This window comes from Clarias gariepinus, chromosome 6 (assembly GCF_024256425.1).
Source record: "Clarias gariepinus isolate MV-2021 ecotype Netherlands chromosome 6, CGAR_prim_01v2, whole genome shotgun sequence".
NCBI classification, from domain to species: domain Eukaryota; kingdom Metazoa; phylum Chordata; class Actinopteri; order Siluriformes; family Clariidae; genus Clarias; species Clarias gariepinus.
In genome coordinates this window covers 1,380,194-1,391,997 of record NC_071105.1, presented here as the reverse complement: position 1 = coordinate 1,391,997, position 11,804 = coordinate 1,380,194, and the positions used below count along the sequence as shown (strand labels likewise).

The 11,804-nt window shown below is 39.8% G+C and overlaps 1 protein-coding gene across 1 annotated transcript; it reads right to left on the bottom strand.

Annotated features, from left to right (window-relative positions):
- Window positions 1-385: 385 nt before the first annotated feature.
- Window positions 386-7,541, bottom strand: LOC128527176 (intermediate filament protein ON3-like). Its single transcript, XM_053499509.1, has 9 exons — window positions 7,100-7,541; window positions 3,488-3,696; window positions 3,090-3,150; window positions 2,859-2,954; window positions 2,336-2,500; window positions 1,513-1,638; window positions 1,035-1,255; window positions 696-739; window positions 386-617 (listed from the first exon to the last, which is right to left on the bottom strand). Exons 1-9 carry the CDS (start codon window positions 7,478-7,480, stop codon window positions 514-516), a joined length of 1,407 nt encoding a protein of 468 aa, XP_053355484.1. The 5' UTR covers window positions 7,481-7,541; the 3' UTR covers window positions 386-513.
- Window positions 7,542-11,804: the final 4,263 nt, after the last annotated feature.

Below are 11,804 nucleotides of genomic sequence, written 5' to 3'. Positions count from 1 at the left end.
TGCTGCCAATACTGTATCTAACTGTTATTTAGCAGGAACGCTTTTTACAGTGTGATAATAGCAGCTTTCTAACCAATTTAAGGGTTTTGTTAGAAGTTATCTTGGGAAAATATTTGGATTAATGTTTGTATGGAAGGCTAATATAGTGTTTTATTGTTTTGATCTGTGTAAGAGCATTTTTTGTTGTTGTTGTTATTGTGTTCATATTCGAGCTATTACTCTGTTTTTATGGGATATGGCGAATGATTGAACATAAACATTGCGAATATTGCGAATAAACATAATGGGATATGGCGAATGATTGAACATAAATTAATGCTTTTGGAAACCTCAGTAAGCTTTGCCGTTGCATGGCTCATTACAACAGCGTTAGTAATATTTATGATATGATATACGAGAAACTCTTTTTTGCAATGGAGCATTTTTATTGTCAATATGTTCTCATGGTCTTCAGTTTTTCTTCCCAGCATCGGCGGAACCTTTGGACCAGCACTGTACTACTGATGTACTGATCTACTTGTTGTGAACAACGGTCGTCTCACTGCTCACACTGGTGACCTGAGCCATATTGGGCATGATGATCCTGCTGTCCAGCTGGTGTGGCTGATAAGTAACATCTGAGAAAAAAAAGTAAGTTTAATATGAAGTTTAAATAACAGAGATAGGATTAGAGAGAAGCACAGAGTGAGACTCACGGCTCTGTCTGGAGATGTTGATGGTTTGGACACCATGCAGCAGTCTGTGTGGAAAAATAGTTTATTTTTATTAGTTACATAAGTTTAAAAGTATAAGATTTATGCGTCTAAATAGATATTGGTGTCGATTGTACGCATGGCTTGTCCAGATGTTTGATTTCGGATGAGAAAACGTTCTGGCTCTATATATTATCCCAGGTAGTATATAACCTTGATGGGGTGCTCACACATCCAGTTGTATACTGTGAGCAATTTGGAAACGCTAATCGGCCTGCGCTGCATATCTTTAGATTATAGAGAGGAAACCCACCAAGCACAGGGAGAAGAGCTTTGTCCTACCTGCTTTCCTCTCCATCCAGCAGTTTCCTGTAGGTGGCGATCTCAATGTCCAGGGCCAGTTTAATGTTCATTAGTGACTGGTACTGGCGCACTTGTCGCGCCATGTCATGTTTAGCTCTCTGAAGAGCCTCTTCAAGCTCCTGTACATTGAGTCTCGCCTCCTTCACTGCTTTTTCACCGCGTTCCTCAGCCTCTTTGACCTGAAGGTCCTGACTGGTGCGCTGGAACCATGTGGAAAGAAAAGCATGCAGTATAGTCAAGATCAAATTCAACATATTAAACTTAATTGTAGCCTCTAATGTTAAATCCTGTTGATGTATTTACAGTAAAAGGGACCAGGTTGTACAGTAACAAGCAGAGGCTAAAAAAGATGCTGCAAAACACTAGAAAAGTTTACATACAGTACACACTTTCTTGTGTGTGGTAAGAGGTTCTCCAAGTATTAAAGCGGTCTTAAAGTTGGAGAGCTGGATCTTACCAGGCCCTTGACGTTATCGAGCTCTGACTGCAGGCGGAAGATGCGGCGGTTATACTCAGTGATTTCAGCTTTAGTCGTTTTCACATTTTCTCCATGCTGTGTGGCGGTTACTTGAAGCTCTTCATACTAACACACACACAACCACACACACACACACACAAAGGCACAAATACAGTTTCAGTTTGCACCAGGTTTATTGTATGAGGATGATCTACACATTTTCAGGCAAATTGAGTCACTATAGTTGATTGATAGAATTGTGAACCTGTAAATCCACTAGAACCTGTTTCTACCAGAAGACAGAACTTTAAGGAAAATCTGGAACAGAAGCAGCAAATTACAGTATGATTACATTTGAAACCCAATCTTCTCTGAACAGCTTAAAATGTTTTTATAACTTGTTCTGTTGAAGAAAACATATTGCTGCTTTATCTGAGCCTGTGTTATGAATATTGCTGTACACCTTCTTCTTTAAAAAATAAATAAATAAATGTGACTTTAATTACTCTATACAGGTAGTACAGAGTCACAAAAAGCCGGAATGAAATTGCTTGTGTGTGCCAACATGCTTGGCGATAAATGAATAAATAAATATTACCAAATCCATAAATAAATGTAATAAAATGAACAAACAAACAAATACAGTACGATAACAAAACAAACTTTAGTATTTTTTGCTTCAGTATTTTATTGCAAATTATTATTGTTTTTATCCCCTACTGTTAATTTTAAAACAATATTTAGCAAAACAGTAAAATTCATTATGGTTTTAAAAGGTTTAAAATCTTCTTTTTGGCACAAAAAGGCACACTAGCGCCCCCACCTTGTGTTTGTACCAGCTCTCAGCCTCGGCCTGATTGCGTTTGGCGACTTCCTCATACTGCGCTCTGACTTCAGCCACAATAGCATCCATGTCCAGGTCTCTTCTGTTGTCCATCTCCACAACCACTGACGTGTCTCCAATCAGAGATTTCAGCTCCATCAGCTCCTGTGAACAAAGACACAGCTCTAGGGTTAAACATTAAGAAGTGCCGTAGAAGTGCTTCAAAATCTCACTGTTGCTTATTTCTCTAAAAGTAGCCAATAAGTACAAATATGTAAAAAATAATAAACAAGTTTAATGCATTATATATATATATATATATATATATATATATATATATACTGTAAAAGGAATGCAACACACATGTAGGTGCTGTGATAGGATAATGATCGACTTGGCATGGCGAGATGGACTCAGGATTCATCTCACAACCCTGTTGCTCAGTATTTTAATACTTATTTAACATAGTGAAAGAGTTCTTTAACTTCAGTAGCAATCAGTACAGGACCAATCAGAACCACACCTGCTCGTGGATTCGAGTTAAGAACATAATCTCATCATTGAGGTTCTTCAGTGATGTTTCCAGCTCGACCGTACTCATGAAAGCCTGATCAGCATCCTGAAAAAAACACACCACACAGAACGCTCTAATCTTCTCATTTCCTCAAATGCACACATTGCTTGAGGTACTGGACAATAATAATAAACATAATGTAATTTTAGTGCATTATACTGTATATTAAATGTTCTTCACCTTTTTTATGAGCACGAAGGTGTTCTCTGCGTCTGTACGCTTGTTGATCTCATCTTTGTACCTGTAAGAGACACTCTAAAATATTAAATAAAATAGGTGTGTGAGTGTTCCAATTCTACAATTATGTGCATTTGTCTGCTGGGAGATGCTTAATCTATAAGTGGTGTATGTACAGCCTCATAACACAGGATTCAAATATGTTATTCAAAGAACCACTGAAAATTTTTTACTTTTTTTAAAGTTTGCCTGAAACCTCAAAAGTTCCTCAAAAGTTTCTTCTAGATGTTTGAGTTTTAGTTTGAAGTGGGACTTTTGTCTTTTACTGTTGCCCCATTGGGAATTAATTAAATGTGCATTTTAAGCTTCAAAATCTATTCATGGTGACTTTTTTTTCATACTTCTTTTTGAAGTCCTCCACTAGAGCCAGCATGTTGCTGAGTTCACTCTCCAGGCGGCTCTTTCTGTTTCCCATGCCATCCAGGTCTCTGCGCCGTTCAGCAATGTGGTTCTCGAACATGGTGTTGATTTTAGAGTGGGGGGCAGATTGTTCTTGCAGAATGCTCCACTGGGTCTCCAAACGTTTGTTCTCCTGCTCCAGAAAGCGCACCTACATTGGGGGTTCAGACATTTAAAATGAGCAATTAAGTATTTATCATTGTGAGTACTGAGTCTTTCCTCGATGGCTCTGCTCGCCTGTGTTTTATTTATTTACCAAAGAACTCAATGCATGTGCTTTGAATAGTTTTCAAAACAACACAGTTGAAACACCCATGTTTTCATTTAGATGCTTAATTATGTATAATTTTAATCAAGTCAATTATCCTAAATCATCCACTTACACACCCACATCAGAGCCCACCACACTTTCCTCCAGGTTATTCTACAAATTATGCACACATTCCTGAGGAGAGATTTCTCATCATTTTCACTGGTATAAACAGTTTACTCATTAACACGCAAACTGCTATCTCTCGGCCACTCTTTATTTTAAAAGGCTGAGGTTTGAGGATGGGAGCGGTTTTATAGGCTGCATGTACAGGAGGACAGGTGTGTCGGTTATTTAAAGCTGATAACTGTTGTGGTGAAGGACATACTGTTTGGAGGTTATGACTGGAAGTAAACATTAACCTGTTGGGAAGGTCGCCCGACTGTGCGGGTGTGGAGCAATTACAGAAGAACAGCTAACTTATTACCAAGCAGCAAACTGTGATAATAATAGATAATACACAGTTCCCACTAAGAATATCGCTGTTTTATGATGTATATACACTGCCCCGTCTTCATGGCTTGTACTCTACAAAAACCGGGCAACGGGCAGGAAAAAGCTCTACAGACCCTCCACAGCCTGGACATAACCTGTTTCACCTCTGGCAGGTGCTATAGAACAATCTACACCAAATCTACTCAGGCAAAGAAGTAGTTTCTTTCCTCAAGCAACCACCCTTACGAACAGTTGAACGTCGTACACTATTGTGTAAAAGCAACAATATGATTTTTACAAACCTCTTACATCCCACTGCAAATCAATTTTACTTGCTATTTGCTCTACTTACCACTACTTACATATTACAGTACTGTATATGTAATACACACATTGGTTACTTGAACTACCTGACACACTTAATGTACACCTTTTACAGTACATACTCAGGACTTTACCCTGACACGCCTAAATAAAATCCAGTGGAACTGATCGCCTTCAGAAGTCACCTGATTAGTAACTAGTAAATAGTCCAGCTGTGTGTAATTTAATCTTAGTATAAATACAGCTGTTCTGTGAAGCCCTCAGAGGTTTGTTAGAGAACATTAGTGAACAAACAGCATCACGAAGCCCAAGGAACACCAGACAGGTCAGGGATAACGTTGTGGAGAAGTTTAAAGCAGGGTTGGGTTATGAAAGATATCGCAAGCGTTAAACATCTCACGGAGCGCTGTTCAATACGTCTTCCCAAAACGGAAAGAGTACAGTATGGCTCACCTGCAAACCTACAAAAAGAAAGACCCATGGAATCTGCAAAAGACTTGAGACTAGGGCAGTGGTTCACCTTCAAATGGGACGACAACCCTAAACATACAGGCAGAGCTACAATGAAATGCTTTAAATCAAAGTATATTCATGTGTTTGAACGGCTCAATCAAGTTCAGAACAAATCCAGTTGAGAATCTGTGGCGAGACTTAAACGCTTTTTTCCAATCAAACTAAGCTTTAGCCATTTTGCAAAGAATAACGGGCAAAAATTTTACTCTCTAGATGTGCAAAGCTGTGTGCCCCAAAAGACTTGCAGCTGTAATTGCAGCAAAAGGTGGTTCTACAAAATATTAACTTAGGGGAGTTGAATACAAATGCACGCCACACTTTTCACATATGGGGCAAGACTCAAACCAACGACCCCGGAGGTGCGAGGCCACCGTGCAAACCACTTATAAAAGTGTATTTGATTATTCCTGTGAATACTATTATATCTGGTTACAGATTACACTTCCATCATGCCAGATGTTGGTCCTTCTTACCTTGAAGAGAAACCAGGGGCAACAGAGTCCCATCCAAATGGAACTCCTCCTATCCTAGGTATTACTATATTATTATTATGTTTTAACAAAACTACAAACAAAATTGCTAATTTATCATGTCCGGACAAACATGCTTATGCTAGGTCTCTAATAAGTACATTTTGATTTATAATACAACAAGCAGTGGACACATCTCTTTAATCTGGCATACGCATAATTCATTCCATAACCTCGTACTTCAGTACATCTACATCCCGAGGCACCTGGAGATTGAGCAGCTCCAGGATGCAGAGGCCGACCCTGTGAGGATCTTGAGGCATCCAGAGAAGGACCATCTCCAGCTGGATTCTCCTTCATGATGGTTTGGATCTACACATGCTGCTCCTGAGCTCCCAGTGATCCAGGCACCCCTCTGTCCTCTGCACCTGCTGACTCCATGATAACTTGGACAACTTCTGTTATACTCAACTTCCAGCAGCCTAACACACATGATGTCGTTATATAATTCCTGTTATCTGTTATCACCCAGATGAGGATGGGTTCCCTGTTGAGTCTGGTTCCTCTCAAGGTTTCTTCCTATTACCATCTCAGGGAGTTTTTTTTCTTGCCACCGTCGCCGACACCCTTGGCTTGCTCATCAGGGACAATCTTACAATCTCATTATTATCCAAACACATTTTTTTAACTCACTTCTATAAATTTTCTTTTACTTTTGTAAAGGTGCTTTAAGTCAATGACCACTGTTAAAGCGCTATATAAATAAAATTTAGTTGAACTGAATTAAAAACTCCTTGTGGATACCAGGGTTGCCAGATTGGTGACTTTTTACAATAATTGATACTGTAATTGTAAATAGCTTCTTCCCGCAGGCGATAAGGTCTCTCAACCACAACCACACCACTATGCAGAACTAACAATCTTTTCATAATTGATCAAATCTATCAATCTTCTTACATCCATGAACACTATGGACAATTACACGCTCACCTTCCTTCATATATACACTACATGTCGTACGTTACATCCTGGACCATTGCACAAAGACACTTTAATAACTTTGCACAAAGACACTTTGTTCTACGCATATTTGCACACACAGCACAGTATATTTCTATTTTTGTACATCATATTTCTATTTTTATCTTTAGTTCTATTTTTCCTAGTTTAATTTAATTTTTTTATTTAATTTCTATCGTATTTCTTTTATTCATATTTATTTCTTATTTGTAAACTTTAATTCTCTTTTAGGGTCAATGGCAGTCGTATAATGCATTTCACTACATTTCGTACTGTGTATGTTTGTGTATGTGACAAATAAAATTTGAATTTGAATTTGAATTTAATTGTGCACATTTAAACTGTTTGTACTTTGGGAAACAAGAATATATTAGAGAAATTAGATTAACATTTTAATGAAAACATAACATACTTAAGTTTGGATGCAATTGACCTTTTAATCTCCAGAACAGAAAATGTAGAAAATCAGAATAATGTCCTACTTTATCAATAAAGGAGGCAAATTGGTTGTTCAGGGTCTTGATCTGTTCCTTCTCCTGAATTCTGATGGCTTGAACATTAGGGTCAATCTCCAGGTTAAGAGGTGCCAGGAGGCTCTTGTTGACGGTCACAGCGGTCACTGGGGAACACACAACGCGACCCAAGCCCACGCCTGAACCCATCTCTGTTCTATACATATAATCCTGACTCCCACCATACACTCCTGATTTGACAAGCTGCCCTCCGAACATCCTAACTGCACCCCCAGTGCCTCCATATGAGCTGCGCACGGAGTAACTCTTTTTGGCGGTGGTGACCACCGGGCCGGTGTAGGAGCTACTGCTGTAGGAACGTTCAGCTGTCGTCCTGAGTGTCTTGTCCATGGCGGAGCTGAGGCAGGCGTGAATGGAGATCGATTGAGCGGATGGAGATGGTGGATGTTCTACTCAGTTTTATAGGAGAACACAGGGAGGTGATTTGTTGGTTGTAAAGGTGTTGCAGGGCTGAATGTCACACATTAACCAAGTCTGGGATGACTGAGAGGAGCAACACAGACACGTTTATCTCAACTGTTATGTGATATCTACTTTTACATGATTTATGTACATTTACAGCTGAATTCAGTAAATCTCACACCTTCAGTAAACGCCCTTCACCATGCCTCAGTTAATCAGCGTTCCAGCTGTATCAGTACTTTCAGGTCAAATATTTTTCGTTTTATCATACCCTCTTCCTCCACCCTATGTATATTACTGTACTGTGGACAGATCTGTAGATATGAGCTTGTGATGATTACCAGCCCACACACACGTGCTCACATACACACACACACACACACACACACACACACATATATATATATATATATACACATACACACTGCTGTAAAGGTAATACCTGACGTCTCCAGGTGTATTGCTCCATCACATACAATGTTAAAGGTCGTAACTATGCATATATTTTGTGGAATTTGCCTGCAGTTGTACTTTGACAGCAATGATTATCTTGTACAGGTCAGATTAAATCCTCCAAGCAGCAAGAGAGCGGTTATGAACAGTCATGTGTGTGAGAATTTTTTTATTAATTCAATTTGCAACAGTTATGCTTTTTTTAAAATAAATTAAACACCAACATTTTATTTATTCATGTATTTATTTATTTGCATTTAGGGTTATATTTGATGTGTTTAACCATCTGCAAAAAAAAAAAAAAAAAAACAATCCTCTTACCAGTCTCTCTCTCTCTCTCTCTCTCTCTCTCTCTCTCCCTGACTATTATAAAGTTCTGACACTGGAGACTCCTTCCATAAACATTTAATTAAATGTCTCTTTAACACACACACACACACACACACACAACCACACACACACACACACACACACACACACACACACACACATATATAATGTAACAGGTTCGACCCTTTGTGAAAAAGGGTATTTTATTTAGGTAAAATGGGGAGGGAAAGGGTTAAAGGAGGGAGGACGGAACGAAAGAAGTGAAAGGTGCCCGTGCAGGTCCGGGGCCAGGGCCTAGCTAGCATGCGGGCACATGGCTAGCGAAAGGTGGCGGTGGGCGGAGTGGCACAGCAGAGCACGCGGAGGCAGCCCTCCTGCACGCTCCCTAAACGGTTCTTCCTCCGCTGTCGATGGCCGGCCTGGCCCCTCCCAGCTCTCTCTGGGCGCGGCCTCAGGCGGGAGTCCATCCTTACTGACGTCCAACGGCTGGGCGGCTTTCCCGGCTGGGATCGGGGGCATTAACGCAGTCCTCCTCGCGGCCTTTTCCTCTTCGGCGGCGGGGCTGGGAAGGTCTTTCTCCTGGAGATCAAAGGGCGGAATGCCAGACTCCTCTTTAAAGTCCCTGGGGTGCGTCACATCGCCCGCTCGCTCGCCACTCTCTCCTACTCCACTGCACGTCTCCTTACGTACTTCCCAAACCCCGGACTAAACTCTGCACCTTGCTTTTATAATGCGGAGCCCGAGCTCCTATTAACGTTAATTATCGCCAGCCGGCCTATCTAGGGAGCCTACGGAGTGAGTGAGGAATGATAATATATTTGGGCACACGGCCCATCACAGGCGCACGCCGTGATTAATATATACAGTATAAATATATATACTATTAATATTACTAGTATTTTATATATACTGTATATAATATTAAATAAAAGTAATTAATACTGGTAGGAGTAGTGCAAAGCCCTCAAGCCTTGACTCCTCAGAAATATAATGAGATAAAATCTAAGTCACTCTGGATAAGTGCATCTGCTAAATGTTGTAAATGCAAAGGTACAATTCACTGTGAATGGGTAACAATAATGAATAAGAATGAGAGTGTTCCGAGGGTTCCTAAGGTAGTTTGCAGTAATAGCTGTGCTAAGTGTTTACACTGGCAGGAAATTTGAAGCTTTTTGTGAAACTTTTTGTCACATTTCTGTCACTGCCGAGCCATGATTCTACACACTCCTTGACTCCTTGTTAACGCAACTTATTATTCATGCTTTACTGCAGATGTCTAGTTTCGGCAGTTTGCTGGTCGGGAGCATTCAGGTGTGTGTTAACACCATGCCAAAATGGAAAGACATAAGCAATAGTAGCTGGACATCAATCTGGAAAGTATTCTAAAATAATTTTGCATTAAAATAATGTTGAATTTGAAGTTCAACATTCTACAGTGAAAAAGATTATTCAGAAGTGGAAAGAATTCTTTAAGGTTGCCAATCTTCTAGAAGTAGACATCCCAGCACTTTCACCCCAAGGTCAGACCATGCAATACTCAGAGAAATACAGAAAAATAAACCAATGTCATGTTTATGGAGGAAGCGAACGCAAACGCAGGGTTAGAAATAATAATAATGGTATTTAATGAGTCCAAACACAAAAAACACAGAACACAACCAAACCAAACACAACGAAAACCGAATGGGGAAAAGCTTCCCCAGGCCGGGTCCGCAGGCGGGAAAAAATGAAGAGTACTTATGTCACACCAAACAACTGGATTTACAGCCTTGCGAGGAACTCAGCGCTGCCTCTCGGTCAGCCTTGAACTTGAACTTTCTGCGAGAGAACAAAAAGGATCTTCCGCCTGCAGACTCCCTCAGTCCTGGGACAACACAAAAGACACACAAAGATTAGTCACAGGGGAAACACAAGACATGGTGCAACAGTGAACAGATGAGGGGCTACGGGTTCGACTGGAATAAATAGGGACACACACGGGGTAGACACTGGTGCAGGTAATCTAGGAATTAAGGAGGACATGTTACACACGCAGACACACTAGGGGGAGACAAAGCGACGGCTCAGTAGACAGGTGAGCCAGATCTTACTCCCCAGGACTGAGGTGGTTCAGATGTGACAACCAAGAGCTGCATCCCTGACTATACTGGCCTCACTGGGCATGTTACATGTTTAACTCCACAACAGCATAATTAGAAGAAGACTGAACAAGTAGGGTTTGGAAGGATTGCCAGGAGAAACCTGTTCCGTCTAAAAAGAACATGGAAACACAACTAAGGTTTACAAAACTGCATCTGAACAAAACACAAGACTTCTGGAACAAATGATAAAACCAAAGTGGAGTTCTTTGGCCTTAATGCCAAGTGCCATATTTGGCAAAAACTGAACAGTATTTCAGCAGAAACACCTCATACCCACTTCCAAGCCTGACGCGTGATTCCTGATGACTTGGGATTGTTCTTGCAATATATTTTAGTACTTTATAACCAAATGTGAGCTTCTAAAATACTAAAGCTGTCTGACAGCTAAAATTGGGTCATGCAACATGACAATGATCCGAAGCACACCAGCAAATCTACATCAGGAAGGCAGAAAAATAAAGGAATCGAGGTTTTGGAATGGAACCCAATTAAAATGCTGTGGCAGGACATAAAGAGAGCTGTGCACAACCGAATGCCCAAAAACCTCAATCAACTGAAGCAACGTTTCAAAGGAAGAATTGTCCAAAACAATATGAGAGACTGATAAAGTCATACAGGAAATGATTTGATTTGCCATTGTCGTGATTTGTGTCTGCAGTACACTTATCAGTCACATGGGGAGCTAGTTCTTTGCTGCTGTTTTACATAGTTTTTACCACGGATCCACCTACAGTTAGAGTAAGAGTAGAGGAAATTAGAACGTCATTTACATAGTCTATAAATGATTTTATTTGGTATAATTTGTAAAGTCTTGTAAAATCTTACTGTTGACTTTAATAATGAATTTTTCATGTATATGAAGTTACCATTCAGGGTTTAAGAACTATGAAAATAAAAATGATCAGTAACATTCATTTATAAAAGAAAGGTTTTGTCTGTACATTGATTAGGACTCGCTCTTTGATATCTTTACCGTACTGTGCATACACTCATTCAATCAGACTCTCAGTCAGAATGAACTGCAGGCTTTGTATAGAAAAGTATAACTAAAGAAAAGGATTTAAAGCATGTAAATGTTTTAGTGGTATCTTTAATGTACCATATATTCACATAGATAGGAACTAGACCTGTAAAAATTCCAAGACATTTGGTAAACTTGGTACACTGTGAAACAACAGGGTGGAAATGTGAAAAAGAACAATACACCGTGTTCGACTTGTGTTCTTTAGAACGTCTAATAATAAAATAGAAATGCAAGAATACAGTTACACATGTTTAATTATACACTTAAAGCCTACTTTCTCAATAATAAATAACTACCAAGTGTA

Bases quoted from the DNA above. Each gene is read 5' to 3' on its own strand.
- LOC128527176 (XM_053499509.1), bottom strand. From the start codon at position 7,480: ATGGACAAGACACTCAGGACGACAGCTGAACGTTCCTACAGCAGTAGC. The intron at 1,639-2,335 runs GTGGGGGCGCTA...TGTGTGTGTTAG, and splicing joins AGAGCTGGTACAAACACAAG to TATGAAGAGCTTCAAGTAAC. The intron at 740-1,034 runs GTAGGACAAAGC...TTTTCCACACAG, and splicing joins CTGGATGGAGAGGAAAGCAG to ACTGCTGCATGGTGTCCAAA.